The sequence below is a fragment of the Medicago sativa genome, chromosome 8, assembly GCF_051527215.1.
Source record: "Medicago sativa cultivar Bolivia chromosome 8, Bolivia_mono, whole genome shotgun sequence".
Taxonomy (NCBI): domain Eukaryota; kingdom Viridiplantae; phylum Streptophyta; class Magnoliopsida; order Fabales; family Fabaceae; genus Medicago; species Medicago sativa.
The window spans coordinates 76215224-76233091 of NC_140756.1; the positions used below are offsets into that span (position 1 = coordinate 76215224).

The 17868-nt window shown below is 31.9% G+C and overlaps 2 protein-coding genes across 3 annotated transcripts; both read right to left on the minus strand.

The window, feature by feature from the left end:
• Positions 1-947: 947 nt before the first annotated feature.
• On the minus strand, positions 948-5578 carry LOC146901630 (C2H2-like zinc finger protein). Of its 2 annotated transcripts, none has more exons than XM_085735965.1 (10): positions 5413-5578; positions 5196-5221; positions 4745-4829; positions 4291-4500; positions 3325-3447; positions 3185-3242; positions 2969-3042; positions 2435-2523; positions 2275-2354; positions 948-1412 (listed from the first exon to the last, which is right to left on the minus strand). In XM_085735965.1, the coding sequence occupies exons 1-9, from the start codon at positions 5506-5508 to the stop codon at positions 2285-2287; spliced, it is 831 nt and encodes a 276-aa protein (XP_085592091.1). In that variant the 5' UTR covers positions 5509-5578; the 3' UTR covers positions 948-1412; positions 2275-2284. The 2 variants fall into 2 exon arrangements, with proteins under 2 accessions (XP_085592091.1, XP_085592090.1); XM_085735964.1 differs by having other exon boundaries at positions 4745-4832.
• Positions 5579-15295: 9717 nt separating this feature from the next.
• LOC146901631 (GDSL-like Lipase/Acylhydrolase superfamily protein) lies at positions 15296-16918 on the minus strand. The gene is made up of 2 exons (XM_085733108.1): positions 16249-16918; positions 15296-16065 (listed from the first exon to the last, which is right to left on the minus strand). Exons 1-2 carry the CDS (start codon positions 16882-16884, stop codon positions 15559-15561), a joined length of 1143 nt encoding a protein of 380 aa, XP_085589234.1. The 5' UTR covers positions 16885-16918; the 3' UTR covers positions 15296-15558.
• Positions 16919-17868: the final 950 nt, after the last annotated feature.

Here is a 17868-nt window from a genome sequence, read left to right on the forward strand (position 1 = left end):
TTTACTTTTTTTTTTTTTTTTTTAATTTACATTTTTTCTTAATTGCAGTTTTGATCTTCTATTTTCTCCATTTTGTAAAATTGGTCCTCCATCAAATATTCCGTTTAAAAATATGATGATGTAACATGTTTTAAATGAATTTGTTAAAAGAATTTTCTTACAATTTCATCTACATTGATCTTTTTTCATCATTATATCGTATATCCCTTCATTTAAAACATATCTCATCACTAATTTTTAATTCAGTAATATGATGGCAGGCCAAAACTATTAGATTTTAAAATAGAGGGACTAAAATTGCAATTTAGCTTTTCTTTTATGGAGTTTTTAACATAAACTATTTAAGAAGGTTTAACATCGAAAATTGATTCTTGGAACAAACAATAAAAGAAAATAAAAGTTTATGAATGGATCATTTTCAGTTAATCTAAAAAGTGAAGTTCAATTTTATTTATTCATAAAAACTTATGGAAACCAAATTTAGCCTCTTCTTTTTGGTGTTAGATCTCCGGTTCTCAATATAAAAAGTCTGATAATTAGAAGTTAGCAAAAAATCAGTAAAATCTGATCAGAGTTGTTCTACACATTAAAAAGAAAAACTCTACACTACTCAGCTTTAAAAAAGAAGAAGAAAAAACAACTTTTAGCATGAGAAAATAAACTATGACATGTTGGTCATTCCTCAAATTTTTGTCTCTGAATCAAATTTGAACACTTCCTCCTTATTTTTTCCTTCTCCATTGAAGGAACAAACTCTTTACTACGTCGTTTATACGTGATGAAAAGCTGTGTTACATTACAAAATTCTCTATCACTTTCTAAGCATGATGTAAGAGAAGGAGTGAGAGTGAGAGTTCACTAAATACTTATACTCATGGAATCGGTGCCACCTCTATTTGTAAATGTAACATAAAATCATATCTGTAAAATGCAAATACACACAACAATTCCAATAAACAGTTATTTAATTCCTTCTATTTTAATATTTTAAGTGTACACATTGTTTTTTTGCTAATGCACCAATGTAATTCCAACATGTATGAATGCTTTGTGCGTGGATTTTCTAAAGAATGCCAAACAGCTTACATCAGTGACTGTGAGAATGGTTAATGGTGCAAACACATTTTTAGCTATTTTTAGAACAATCCCAATTGATAGCTAAATGTACAAAAGATGTATGATCTTCAATTAATGCTTTCATACCCTTCACTACCTCAGGAAATGTGTGTTAGACATTGGACCAATGCGAAGTTTGATTTCCTTCATGCACTCATAATACTTCTCAATTCCTTTCCTTGACACAGACATGCAGAGAGAATCTACTTCGGGGAAAGTCCAAAATCAACATTAGGCATTACATTTCCCACTTTTGTAAACCCATTCATCATAGATGATGACTGCTACAGTCTAACCTGCATAAGTAAAAGAGTTACACATGATAAGAGGTTTTGCTTTGAGTAAAGTAAAAGTCATTAGGCGGAGCATAAATTTGAGAGAGCAGGGGTTAGAGGACAGAATGGAAAGAGTTTCAATAGACCTAATATTGATGAATAAATTGGAGAACTGGTACGGAACAGCCTGGTCATAAATTCCAGTTGAGAATACATGTAGTCTAAGTAAACAATGTGTTGCATCATAAAATGTTGCTCAGTATAGAAAACAATACCTCCATAAAATGTGCATGGTAGAAGTAAAATTTAAGGTGAATTAGTTATAATTAAAATAAGCTTAAGGTAAACCATTAGAAAAAATAAGCAATCTATGGTCACTCATTTGAGAATAAGGTAATGTTAACTGAATTACTTAAATTGGTCATGTAAATTCGAAAACAAATATGCTATCTGAACATCAAAATACAGACACCATACATGCTAATCTCTCTCTTTAACTTTTTATCTTCTACAACTTGCATACATTTCAAAAATACACACAATAACCAATGGATACCATAGTCGACATCAGAACTTTAATGTCTGTCGGCACACCATTTCTCTTTGGACAATGTACATACACAAAATAAAGCAATGTAAAAAAGTAAGAAAATAAGACCAATAATGAGGCATAGAAAGTACTAGTACATATAAGTAAGTAATATAGTACATGTAAAACTTAGGTGAAATGAAGAAAGAAGGATGTGAAAACAGGATCATCAAAATTAATTGACAATCAGCATGTTACAAATCCATTGTTTATTAATGGCAATTTTTTGTTATCGCAGCCCATTCTGCCATGCAAATAACCAAAAGATAACAATTTAAAAGAGAGAAACATTACCAAACAGCAATCATGATGGCTTTGTCTTCCATCCAGCTCTGGAGATGCGACGAAGATCTTGAGTTCGATCATTCATATCACTGCAATTTGCCCAACAGTTTTGAGATATTGCTGAAAAATCTTGATTGGTTAAAGAGCTTGAAAAATATAAAAATTGTACCTTTTCATCAAATAAATAAAGAGATAGAACACAGGAAGTAGCACTAAGATCAATGCTCCGGCGGCCAGGCGAAAGAAACTTCCTTGACCCTGATCACAATTAAATAAATAGGTTACTGACATGTATTCACTTTAAGAATAAATGAGTTACAGTGAACCCAAAATCTTCAGAAACTGTGGCATCGCATTATGTATTGATTATTGAAAAGACAACGAGCTAAAGCCTAAAAATTATAAAAGCTTCCTGATAGAAAAGGAAAGACATTTGTTTCAAAAAAAGTAAAGGAAAGCTAGTGTGACAGCGAGTTTGGCATCAGTTAATGATTTAAGCTAGCCAAAAATCAACCATTCAAGTAATGTCAATACGGCATTTTACTAGTCAACTTTGTGAATAGCACAAGGCCTAAAACCTCACAACACAGATACTCTATGACTGGAAGTATACATATCCCTGTATTACTGAACTAATCAATCACATAATTTTAATAAAAGCATAATGAAAACAAATTTAACCGGTGAGATAATCAGGCCTTACCTTGCCTACTCTAGAGAAGGGTTTGTGTTTCCCTGAACAGGAGTGAGCATCACAAAATTGGTGCAGAAACAATTCTACCAATGCACAATCAACATAAGAACTAATCAACAAAGTGTAAAATATAAAAAATACAAATAAATTAAAAAAAAAAAAAAAGTGACTAGTGACATCATTGTGGAACAGTATATTTAACCGAAAAAGAAAATATAAGTATACCATGAAGACGGCTTGCTGATGGACCCTCACTTATAGGAAAACAACTGTCAGCAAGACTCTGATAAATAAAGAATGCATATAGATTAGGTAGAAAAGTTTATATATGAACATAAAAGTAAATGAAAAAAAATTAAAGCAACCTCACATAGGTGACGGTTTCTTGCAGCAGCTGCTGGATTACACTTGCTTCTAGAGGATTTGGAATTCATCACAGCATCACAATGCAATGCCCCACATAAATCAGCGAAGCATTTGCCGTGACTCTGTATTCAAATTAACCATACGAGTAATGAAATTGTGGTAAAAATATTCTCTGATTAATATTAAATATTACAGAACTGAAAGTTCATTCTAAGCCAAACTTAAGCTTCCAACAAGTCTGTTTTGAGTTTATTAATGCCACACCCAATGTTAAAATTACTAAAATGATCATATGCAATAAGAAATATTCAGCAAAGCCAATTGTTTATTCCCACGTGCGGAAAGAAGCATTGCACTTTTTATAAGAGGTAAAATATAAAATTATATCTATGTTGCAAGAAAATTTAAAGTAAACTTATGAGAGAGCGGATTCACGGCGGGGCAGGTTGCGAGCCCTGCCAATCCTAACTCTCTATGCCATCAGAGAGGCAGGTAACATAGTTAGCAATGAAAGATCAGATAGCGTTTGTTTAATATTTACTACATTCCTAGGATTATTTGTAAACATGGGGAATATAGGTGGTTACTAGGTGGTTACTTAAGTTTTATCCCCACCTTCATGGGAATATTTTATTCCCACCCATTTTCTTGGGAATAAAAACATGGGAAATGGGAAGTTATTTAATTCCTGGGAATTAATATCCTAGCTTTGTAACAAACATAGGAACCCTTCTTTGTAACTTCCATATTCTTGGGAATGATTTTTACAACCAGGAAACAAACACCCCCTAAGAGTATAGAATTGCATTTGGTATTGCAGAAATAAAAATTAATAGGCATCATATCAAGATTTGACATAGAAAACAGTAATACCTGTAAGGTAATACTGGCTCAATATAAGCATTCTAGCCAAAAGAAACATAAGATAAGAGATACTCAGTAGACGAGAATTAACGTAAACATACTATATTCAGAAGATTGTAGTGCCTGTTATCAAAATGTTGATCAAGAAATTTTTCTTCACGGAAGCTTTTCTTGCAATATCCACATCGCCATTCATTTCTGTCTAGATAAATTCTATGCTCTTCTTGATCCCTAAACATATCATTCTCAGGGTGAAGTCTACACTTTCTTGAAAGTTGATAGTTTTCTTTTTCCACAAATGGTGTCAAATACTACAAAAACATATATAGGAAACACACCAGTTTAGAGAGCAAAACTGTGTTTTTTGAAGTAAACAAACACAGTATTTGTATATTTCCTAATTATTACATCTAAATGTTATATTAAGCCTAGACATATGTCCTGATTCAAGGCACTACAATAATTGTTTCTAACAATATTTTTCGATGTGATTCAAATTTTACACCATACCTCAATGCCATAAAATTATTGCGATTGAAAAAGGAATTCCCATACCTCCTCTATCACTTTCGAAGCAACCCTGCTTCTCTCTCTAGAGCAATGCACTTCAGGAGCATGCTCTTGCTCCTGTTTAAGATTCCTACTATAAAAAAGAGTGCTATGTAAGGCATGCGAGTTAATCATGTGAACAAGCTAAGGGATAACGAAGAAGATTGCTTCGGAAGCAAAAACAGTTAGTTAAAAATTCAGAACAAAAGCTACGTGTATGTTGTATGTTTGGTTCTGCTTTTGGAGGAGGCAAAATTGATTCTGTAGAAGTGATTTTAACATATTTGAATGTTCTCGACTAAAATCAATTTTTACAAAGTCACTTATAACTGGAATTACTTTTACATGAATGTATTTAAACATAAATCATTTTAGAAAGTGCCTTTTTTTTGTCACTTGAAAACCAAACATTTAGAAATTAAAATGAAATAAATTGTGAATCCATTCATTCCATTACCTTTCACCAGAAGATTCCTCATAAACCTGAAGCAAACATCTCAAAGGAAAAAAACAAAGGTTAACTTGGTAATTTACAGTTCTTGCAAATAAAATGTAAGTTTAACTAACATTCATAAATAATTTAATTGAAACAACATAAACAGATAATCTTATGCTAAACTTGAAATCTAAAATTCACTATTTGATTTTGAATTGGAAATTCATTCGGGTGTTACCTGGTTTCCGTATAAGAGAGGCGACGAAGATACGAATTGCTGAAAAGGAAGTATTGAGAAGAGAAGAATGGACACAATAACTGTGACCTTCTTCATCGGATACTCTATTTTCGACCTTATTCACGGCTAATCTCAAATTTACTCGCCGAAGTAATTCGACCAAGATACAGGACTGTACCAAGAAGTTTATTAATTAAGTAATAATTTGTGGTATAGATTCTTTAATTCAGCTTTTTAATAGGATTTCTATTTTCTTTTTAATTCTGATTATGTATTTGAATTTAGAGACTCAATTTTAAAAGCTTAAGGACTTTTTGTAAAAAAAAAAAAAAAAATTAAGGATCTATTCTAGAAAAAAAAGGTCTAGACCATTTGTTTTGTCCGTCGCCGGAGTTTAAACTCCAAACCTTATATATTATGCATTGTCTCTAACAATTGAGTTAGACTCACGAGGACAAATTATTTTTTTAAATACACACACCGATTTTTTTCACAAGCTTTCTTTAGGGGGTTTGATTTTTTTTTCATAAGCTTGTTTAGTTAAAAAGGTTTAGTAGAGAAATACAATTTTCAACACAAAGACAAAGACAATGATCTAATTGAGAAATTTTTGACAAAAACATAGAATAATTTGAAATATTAATAAAGTCAGAGACTAGTTTGAGAATGACTTACAAACACGGAGACCAATTTAGTAGTTTGCTCGAAATACAATAGCGAATATAATGAATAATAGGACCTAGACTCTAATATGAAATCGCTAGTTAAGTTATGGGCGACACTATTTCTTTGCTTGCTTCTTCATAAATGTCAGCCGGTAATCAACATGAGATGATAACAATTCTCAACATTGATTCTCTTTCAAAAATAGAATTCTCAACATTGATTCAAAATCCCACCCGGCGGCTAGTTCATTAGACCATCCACAACAGAGCACCTTAAATTAGGTGCTTAAATGGGTCCCCTGTGTCTCCATAATTAATTTTACAATAATACTTAATAAGCATCAATTTTCTCTAACCCAGCACCTTAAAAGAAATTATTAAATAGGTCCCACAAATAATTCTATATCATTAAATTTCAACAAAATTTATTTAATTTATTAAGATTTATTAAATAAGACCAACAAAAAATGAAGAGAGAGAGGGTGCTTGCATAACTACCATTCTCCACATGCACCTATATATTTTACTCTTCAATGGGGGTGCCTTTTTAATGTGATGCTAAATAGGTTAAGCATCCACCATTGTGGATGATCTTACTGCAAAATCATTAATTGCATCTACTACAATTTTACAGTCAGATTCGGAGAGAACCTTTAAATTGAGTACAAATTTGCTTTATTACATGTAGAAAAAGATGCCTTAAACATAAGTGCCACAGATAAAAATTGTAATGTGGTGGAGACAAGGAAATATGTTGTGTACTCATTCATATATTTTCTTTTAGATCTCTCTCTCCCCCATCATGAGAAAATTAATTTTCTAACCCTTGGATCAAATGAAGAGCATAGTTTTGTCATAGTCTCTTACCACTAGATTTTTTCACACTATCTCCCACACCCTTCTCTCCTCCATCTCACACACCACTAGATTGTTTCTTTCTCCTCCTCTGCAAACATTATCTTCAATTCAGCAATGACCTTCATTTTTTTTAGCTTCATGGATGTGTGCCTAAATGTGAGGTGTTGGTCTTGTGACCAAGTAAGAGTTTCTCGATTATTATACGAAGACCTAACTAAAAAGAGATATGGGTGAATGAGAGGAGGAAGAGGAGGAGTGGTAGAAGGGGAAGCACTCAGTGCCTCCTCCACATCCTCACCACCGCAGCCACTGCCCCCTCCACGAAAGCCACCACATCCGTTTTATAATGCCGATAAACGTGCACTATGAAGATTATCGAGACGACTAGTGCTAATATTATGTATAAGACAGCTATCAAAACTACTTCGCTTAACCAATAAAATAGTGCTTTACTCCAATACCTACTACAGTGTTCCATTGCTTCTTGAGCCAACCCGGCAAGAATAGTTGTAAACATGAAGCCTATAAACGAAATTATGCCAACTCTTATTAATTTATCTGCATTCTTTTCAAAAATATCTATATTGTTCTTAGATCCTGGCAATGTCGTTAATGTACCAATAAAACCAAGTCCCATCATGTACGTGGTTGATAATTTTAATAAATATTTAATATTTTTGAATTTCCTCTGATCTTGATCGTTGTTGAATCCGTCCATATCTCTGCAGACATAAAAAAAAACATTGATTAATACACATATAAAAGACAAATGTTGTTTCTAAAAGTTTATTTTCAAGTATAAGTATTTTTTTTGAACGACAAGTATTTTGAAAGTATTGTTAAAACTTATATATATTTGACAACTATAATTGTTGTTCCCTAAAAAAAACTATAATTGTTGAAAGAGTTTTCTCCACAATGAATATAATTAAGAACCGAACACGGAATCGCAAAAGAACAATTATGAAGTATATTTTTTTCGAAATAATTATGATGTAAATTTATATTTTCAAAATTAAAGTAGTATGTGCGCGCGTGGGTGCGTGCGTGCGTGTATTGATCTCACTACTTAAAATTTTTGGGTGTATCCTTGATAACACTCAATCAGAGAAGAGGCCAATGACGACAGAAACGAGCGGTAATCGAAAGCACAACATACTTCAGGTCACTTCACTTCAATTTAATTTATGGCTGAAGAATGACCATTCTTTTCTACACATATACGTTTTCTTTTCATATTAACTAGTTACAAACCCGTGCTTCGCACGGGTTCAATAACGTATTCGATAAAAAAAATCTTCGAAAGAAGAGATGTTAAAATGACGGAACATTGTGATTCATCATAAAATATGTATGGGCTTATTAAGAGAGCATATAATCAGTTTATGAGATTAGGAATTGACATAATATTTAGGATGAAAACAATTGGAACCAATAAAGGAACCAATGATGTGTGAATTTACATATCATCCAAAATTATAAAAAAGAGTGTTGTTGTTATAGAGTTACCAAAAAATGATTGATACCCATATTTACATCAAATGAAATCAAGCAGAGAAGTAGCATCGGTGAGTGAAGATAATCTAGTCTAGGATTAGAGTTAAGGTGATCTGTTGAAAGTGCGGATCATGAACACCAAATCTTTATTTGGAAACGACTTTAACGTGCATATTTTTAGGTGGCTTCTCTAGATCAAAAATTAACTTATCACCTACCTCTAACATATGTTCTCGGCAAAATTTGAACCATTGGCCGCCTAAGTATTTTTTGTAACTTGCTCTATTTGCCGTTATCAAGCGATACTTATACCTTTTTTGAGCTTGTTTTTCGATTAGTGTGATTGTTTTCCATGTTCCTTTTAGAAATGTCATAGATATCTCATTTGAGAAGTGCTAGGTATAAAACAAATTGCAGTGTTAAGTAGAAGTTATATATATGTACATTTCTAAAACATTTACCAAAGCATTATAAAGATTTACTGTAGGAAAAGAGCATGTTTTATTCTGTTCAAGAGATTAGGAAAACAACATTACAATTAACATGATACTAATTGGAACCAATGAAGGAACCAACAATGTACAAATTAACGTTACATAATAGTTAGGTTTATAAAAGAGATTGCAAGTTTCATAGACTAACCAAAAAGGGATTTTTGCCAATATTTACACCAGACAAAATGAAAAGAACAAATGACATCCCAAAGTCAAGATAGTTTACGACTACAGTCCAAAGCGATACGTCAAAATAGTAGAAGTTCAAATAGTTCAACAACAAAGATCTACTTTAGAGCAACTCGAATTTGCAATTTCTTCTGTGACTTTTCCCGATCAAATACGAGCTTACCACCTTCTTCCATCACTCGTTATCTGCAAAAATTGAACCACTGCCCGCCCAAGTAATTTTCATAGCTTGCTCTATCGGCGGTAATGAGGTGACAGTTATACTGTCTCTGTGTCTGGTCATCAATGAAAGTGATTGTTTTGCGCTTTCCTTTCATAATTGTTCTTGACACCTCATTTGGGAAATGCTAAACAGGAAAATAACTGCAATATTAGTCTAATGCATATTTACATGGATAAGATGTATGAATATAGTTACATATAATTTATAAAATAAAGGTAGCATAATTGATTTTAAGGTAAAGAAAATGTAGCATGACTTATAATTTATCTTCCTATAAAGTCTAGATAAATGCATGCATGTACATTACATGTACCTCGTTGACCAATTAACATTGTTGAAACAAATGGAAATTAAGCATCACTTCCGCATGTGCATATATAGCTAGCACCATTTGACATTGATGTCTTCGAACATTTGGTGCAACTCTCATAATACAATCCAAACTGGTTAGGATTGAATTTAGTTGTTTTCCAAATAGTTATGCAATATGTTTCCTAACACAAATTATGCAAATGAAATAAAGAATAATGCAATATGTATTTTTAATTTGTGCGTAAAAAAACTCAAAGTATGTTTGTGCATAAAAAAAGTAGACATTGACGAAATTTATAAATTCAACAATTGGCCTAACCTGAGACAGTTTGGAAAAATCATTGTACGGAGTACGTTGAGAAGAAGTCGAACTCTGACTTAAGTTCTAACTGAAGCTTTGACTCTGAGCTTGAGAAGTGTTAAGGTCACGACAACAATTTAAGAAACATGGTCAAAAAACAATCAAATCGGATTGTGAAATAATAAGTTACTCTAACACTGTATTGTGAAATCATAATGCAAACTTACTAAGTCTTAAACTTCTCAACAACTGGATGATGTAGGTTGATGAGCAGCCTCGAACCTGACCAATTGTTACATATATTTGGGTTGCCATTGACTACAAAATGGAAGCAAAGAAGTCAAGGTAAATAGATGGTAAATGATAAAGCTACGAAGTATTTTTCCCATAGTGTTACATCAACTATATTCCCACTACATAAGGAAAGACATCTTTCGGGTCATTACCAAACTTATACAAAATCCTATCATCTGATGCTGACAAAATAGAAAATAATACCTTTTCTATTTAGCAATGTTTAGTTTTTTTGAATAAGAAAAAGATATGCATAGTTTGTTACGATATAAAGGTGCAATTTATATTTATATATATATATATATATATATATATATATATATATATATATAAAAGATAAGTATAATTTTTTTAGGCATCTATACCTTTTATGTGTGCGTGTGTGTGTGTGTGTCTATATATATATATATATATATATATATATATCTGTGTGTGTGTCTGTTTTTTAAAAAATTTTTAAAAACAGACACACATAAAGTATTACTCTAAACGCTAATATGTGTGTCTGTATATTTGCGAGGTTGAAGAAAGAAAATAAAAATATTTTGTATCATTAAATGATAGCGTGAATAAAAATATTTGTGAGGTTGTTATGATTAAACGATATTTAAATTAAATATATAAGTGATAAAAAGATAATAAAATTTCTTTGAAAAAAGGTAATAAAATTAAATGGAACCTCCTTAAAAAAATTAAATGGAACGGCTAGAAAAAATTAAATGGAAGAAAAAAACATATTGAAATATAATATTAGAAAATAAAAGAAAAGGTTCCCAACGTGAATTGAAGAGAGGTGCTTGTGAAATAAATTGTCGAGAAGTAGTTTTTTGAAATAGCATTCAACAACTTTTGGCCAAAGCTCATTCCATTCAATTTTATGCATTAAAAAAAAGTACCTTTTTTAGTAAGTACTTAATTGATATTGTACTTGCCCTAACTTCTCCTTAAAAATAAAGAGAAGTTGAGAAAAAAAACCGGGTCAAACGGTATCTTAATTTCCCACAACGGCAGGGTAGAAGCAACTGAATTTGGGAGAAAAAAATTAGAAAATAGTTAAAAATAAAAAAATTGGAAAATAGTCAAAAGTTTTTAAAAATATGAAAATTTGAAAATAGTTAAAAAAAATCGGTGAGGTAGCACTCAACCAAGCAATACTAAAAAAAAAAAATATGCATTAGCGTAACAAAAAACAAACAGACGGACATAAAATATTACTTTAAACGTTAATGTGTGTGTGTGTGTATTCGCGAGGCTGAAGAAAGGAAATAAAAATATTTGGTATCATTAAATGACAGCATGAATAAAAATATTTGTGAGGTTGTGATGATTAAGCAATATTGAAATTCTTTTGAAAAAAAGATAATAAAATTCTTTTGAAAAAAAGATAATAAAATTAAATGGAACGGTTCAAAAAAAAATAAAATAAAGTTAAATGAAAAGAAAACATATTGAAATATAATATTAAAAAATAAATAAAAAGGTTCCCAGCGTGAGTTGAAAAGAGATGCTTGTGAAATATATTGTCGAGAAGTAGTTTTTTAAAGTAACATTCAACAACTTTTGTCCAAAGCTCATTCCATTCAATTTTATGCATTAAAAAAAGTTCCCTTTCTAGTAAGTAGTTCATTGATATTGTGTTTGACTTAACTTCTCCTTAAAAATGTAGAGAAGTAAAAAAAAAACGGGTCAAACGATTTCTTAATCTCCCACAACGGCAGTGTAGAAGCAACTGAATTTGGGAGAAAAAATTGGAAAATAGTTAAAAATAAAAAAATTTGAAAATAGTTAAAAGTTTTTAAAAATATAAAAATTGAAAAATAGTTAAAAAAAATCGGTGAGGTAGCACTCAACCAAGCAACATTAAAAAAAATTATATGCATCAGCGTAACAAAAACACAGACAGACGGACATAAAATATTACTCTAAACGTTAATGTGTGTGTGTAAATATTTGCGAGGTTATTAAAATAATTGATAGTGTGTTTGACCTAACTTCTCCTTAAAAATGTAGAGAAGTTGGAAAAAAGCCGGGTCAAACGATACCTTAATCTCCCACAACGGCAATGTAGAAGCAACTGAATTTAGGTGAAAAAATTGAAAAATAGTTAAAAAAATAAAAATTGGAAAATAGTTAAAAGTTATTAAAAATATAAAAATTATAAAATAATTAAAAAAATGTGAGGGGCAAAATGGGAAATGCACCCTAAAAATGATGAGGTGGCACTAACCACACCCCATCAATAGGAAATTACTAAAATGCCCCTCCTAGGGGTAAAATGGTAAAATCCTTGGGATTTATCTTTATAATATAGTATAAGTAGATTGATGTAATTTTTTTTTTTTTATAAACAAAATTGATGTATTTTTTTATTACAATAAAATTGATGTATTTACTTTTGAGATGGCTATTCGCCATAACCACATAACCTTTATATAAGAACTAAAATAATAATGTACACACGTTATTAATTTGAAAAGAAAATCTATACGTATGATTTTTTTTAGAAAACGGCGTATGCGAAATAAAGAATGATTGGGTTAGACATTGCATAATCCAGATGTCAAATTATTATTGGAGAACATGATGAACAGTACATAGGGTACTATTTCTAAGTTTTGTCCTTTTATTAATAGTAAAAAGAAATTACATCAATTTTATTTTTAAAAAAAAAATTACATCTATTAAGCCACGCCCGTAAATAGGATCTCTTTTTCAAGGCGGTTAAAATAAAAAAAAGTGATACAAATTAAATAAGAATAGATCATTGCCCTTGTAGGAAACCGTGAAAATATAAAGGAGCGGACTGTTAAACAAAATATCATACAAGAAAAAATATAAACTACTCTGCTTAACCAATAAAATAGTGCTTTCCTCCAATACCTACTATCGTGTTCTATTGCTTCTTGAGCCAACCCGGCAAGAATAGCTGTAAACATGAAGCCAATAAACGAAATTATACCAACTCTTATTAATTTATCTGCATTCTCTTCAAAAATATCTATATTGTTCTTAGATCCAGACAATGTCGTGAAAGTACCAATACAACCAAGTCCCATCATGTACGTGGTTGACAATTTCAATAAATATTTAATATTTTCGAATTTCCTCTGATCTTGATCGTTGTTGAATCCGTTCATATCTCAGCACACATAAAAAACATTGATTAATACACATATAAAAGACAAATGTTGTTTCTAAAAGTTTATTTTCAAGTATAAGTATTTTTTTTTGAACGGCAAGTATTTTGAAAGTATTGTTAAAACTTTTATATATATATTTGACAACTATAATTGTTGAAAGAGTTTTCTCCACAATGAATGTTATTAAGAACCGAACACGGAATCGCAAGAGAACAATTATGAAGTATATATTTTTGGAAATAATTATGATGTATATTTATGTTTTCAAAATTAAAGTAGTATGTGTGGATGAAGGATATGTACAAGAATTGAAAATGACACATTGACACCATGCTGTTTTAAAATGAAAAAGTAACTCTAAACTTCAGCATGCTCGATCGTCTCTTGGAATGTAGATCATGTATATGCAGTGTAGGGAAATGCTCAATTTATGTGCAGAAATCAAGTAATACTAGAAATCGGGTATGTAGAAAACATTAGTATAGTAGAAAGAAAAAAAAAAATCTAAAATGAATGGGGCCTCATGGTTGCAAGCAGTAACTTCTATTCTAAGACTATTGGACAATCTTACTAATACAGGTGAAATCTGTTTGTTATTACAGAATAGATAAATGTGGGGACACACATGATCAGTAATGGCTGAGGCTGGGAATCAGAAGGGTTGGTAATACACAAGGTCAAAATCTTGTTCATCTTGACGAGAAAGTTTAAAGATGGTTAACTCCTTTGATGTGTCAATTGTGAGTTAAAAATCTCAAATTAAATGAAAAAGTGGATGCCAAGCAGCATATTAGGAGGTTTCTTTTAAGATAAATTATGAGTACTTATTTCAATTGAAGAAAATGTATTTGCTATGTGCATTCTCTCAACATGTAAACTACCACTAAATACATGCATGTACTTTTTTTCTTTCTTATGTTTAAAGTTAGAGTATTTAAAAACGACCAATTCTAATAGATACTTGCACCCATTTTTAAAATCTTTACAGTGCCATACACACACGCACACTTTTATTGTTACTTCTATGATTATTGTCAGATAGCAAAGATGTACTAAGCTTGTCTGCATGTAACCAATCGTTGTTGTTTTAGGATCGGTAGTTGTTGTGATTCAAAAACACATGCCAGTGTCTGCAAACTCATGAATGCATTTAATCAGAAACATTAACATCAGACTGTGAAAATCCAATGAATTTAGCAAAGCCCTTATTGCTTCATTGAGTCTATGCCTGACACTTCACAAATATGGCGCCCCACATTTTAAGAAAGGGCCATTTATCAAATACTGAGAGCAAATAAGAAGGACTCAGGAGTATGTATCCATTTATTATAGTCACAGTTACACACTCCACCTAGCATAACATTAAATGTTCTCAACTATAATCATGTGCTAATTAGATACCTTCCTAGTTAGGATGAAAAGTTAGGTGAAAAATTGACAATAGTAGTATTTAGCTATGAAGCACGCACACTCCTCGGATTAGGCGTGTCCCAGTGTCGGACATGTGTCGTGTCCGATACCAACACGACACCGACACTTGTAATTACACTGAATTATGTGATTTTTTCAAATTATTAGCTGTGTTGGCGTGTCCGTGTCGTGTCCGGTGTCCGTATCCGTACTTCATAGGTATTTAGAATTTCTGGTCAGACTTTCTGAAAATCTCTTCAGTTTAAGATAGCCGTGAAAAATTATTCAAATACACGTGATCTACGCAGATCAGTGGACACAAGTTCTGATAAAAAAAAAGATAAAATATGACTCTCACTCAAAGTTGCAATAGCAAATGTTAGTAAATCAGTATTTCGGTACTCGAAATTGTAAGAATCAAACAACTTAGTCCCGCAAATTTATGAAATAGAAAATATATTAGTCGCTTAAATTAAAGAAAGTCAATCAATTTAGTCCCTTCACTTCACCAAAATATATCTTTTGTAAACATCGATCAAAACCGAGGAAAGACCTACATTATTGACCATAATAGTCTCTTATACTGCATCAAGACAAACATAAAATCTTAAAAATAGAGGGCTAAAATGAGGGTCTGACATTGTTCAAATGAGGGTCTAAAGTGTTATTTCGTAAATTCAATGGACTAAATTGACAGACCCTTACAGTTTCAAGGACCAAGATTATACTACTATTTTTTGGGGGAACCATCATCATCATGCATTCAGCCATGTCTCTCTTTGTTTTCCAACAAAAAATCAAATGGAGGTTGGCTGAAATTTCCTTGAAGAAACATATTAGAAACAACCTTATACATAGCTTCGGTAAGATGAACACCATCCCAATTAATATACTGAGAAGGGCTAGTGCAGACAGTAGCATTAGGTGTACCACAAGTAGCAAACACAGTAAAGTTGTAAGGAGGTTCTCCTGATCCACAGCAGACACTGAACATATCTTTGAATCCATACTTGCTTGGATTCTTCATCACAGTACGGTATGCATTGAAGTAATCAGCATAAACTATGACTGCATGTGGGTACTGTTTCCTGAATTCTTGTAATTTGGCTTGCAGCATAAGGTTGTGATTGTTGCTTAGGTCGTTAGCACTTTTCACACATCCTAAGTCGTCTCTGTCATCTGAAGGAGCTAAATACATTGTCAGTGTAAGGCACCCTGTTGGTGGATGACCTTGCACAACTAGGTACTTGGCACCCTTCTCAAGCAATGACTGCAAAATTAACAAAGAATATAACAAACAGTTAATATATGAAAGCATTGATAATTCGCGAGGATCGGTTGTAAGAATGAAAAAAAATCTCTAGACCAAGGTCCAAGACCAACAAATAAACCATATATATAACTCCCATTTTTATGTGCACTAATCTTAAACATGAATCAAATAGTATATTACCTGTAAAGCTCCTGAGACACTGGACATTGCAAGCTTCCTTATAGTATCTTCTGAGACTGTAGATCCAAGAGTGTAAGCATAATCATTAACACCAATTTCACCAAACCAAAAAAGAGTCTCATCAAAATCTTTACACTTTGAATCAACTCCTTGACAACCTTGGCTCTCCAAGTACTTATTAAACCACAATATCTGAGTTTGAATAGACTGAGGAGTGATGTCAAGAGAAAGATTATTCCTAACAAAGAATTCATGGTTTATAGCTGTTGAACCAGCAACAGCAAAGTTAACACCAAAAGTATCATTTGATCTTTTGATGTGACGATAAGGAGGAAGATAAGGCAAAGAAAGTGATTCTGTGACAAAGTCAATAACAAGTCTTCCATCAGAATATCTGTTTGTGGAATGGTTGAAGAAAGTTGTTCCATATGGTGAGTTTGATACATGGCCAAAACCACTTGGACCTTCAGCGTTGTGTGTGTTGCCTGTGTCTGTGAAAGAGTCTCCGAAGGCGTAAATTTTCTTGAAAGGTCTTGAAGGTTGTTCTGTAGTTGATGTAGCTGAAGAAGCTATTGAAAAAAGTAAGGAGGATATGTATATGGTAATGAGAGTTATTGTTGCCATAGAAGGAGCCATTTCAAAATGGTTCTTGAAGAGTAGTTGGTGACTTCCTTTTGCATTGAGGTAGAAGCTTGTATATATACATGGAAATGAAAAAGTTTAATGAATTGAATTTGATAAAGAAACAATTGTATGACTAATTAATGGTGTGTTTATTTGCACTAGCACACACTTTTTCCATTTACTCTCTCTTATCTTATCTTATTGATTAAAATTTACTAAATAATGTGGGAGTGGACTCATAATTTTTGATTTATAAGAACAGTTAGTTGGAATTTTATTAAAAAAAAAATGAAGTGTGTTGAAAAATGAGACTTTCTCACCAATTAACATTTTTCTAAATATATTTTAGATAATTGTTGTCATTGTCATTATATACACAAATTATACCTTAAGATTTCTAATGTTATCATAACCATACAAAAAATTTGGAGATCATCATTGTATATAAGATTGTATCAATTTTGGTCAAATAGAAGAAATCATACCAATATGGTTTGGGTCTAGCAAGAGGGGTTAGACTTTGTAACGTGGAGAATCGAGATTCGAGTTCTCATTAAGAGACATATTCATATTTAGTATCTGACACGTCTCGACTAAGATTACCTCCAGTGGAGGAAACCTATAGGACACCAAAAAAAAAAAGAAGGAATCATATATCCATCACATCATCGACACCAATTGATTCTACCAATTACTTGTAATCCACTATTGGACCATGATAGATCATGTAGGATCATCACATTGGACGAAGAGCAACTGCACAAGTAGATTAGACACGCAACATCTTCTGCCAAAATTTTAAAACATTAGGCATACAAGTCACATCCCTTATATGATATTCAACATCTACTTTTTCATTCAATGCATGTAAGACTTTTATTCACATTAATCTATCCTTCAAGTGAGAGTCCATCTATACATATAGATCCCTCAGTTAGAAGTTTTTTTTTCATCCACAACACTCGCACCACCCTTGGCACTCAACATCAACAGAAC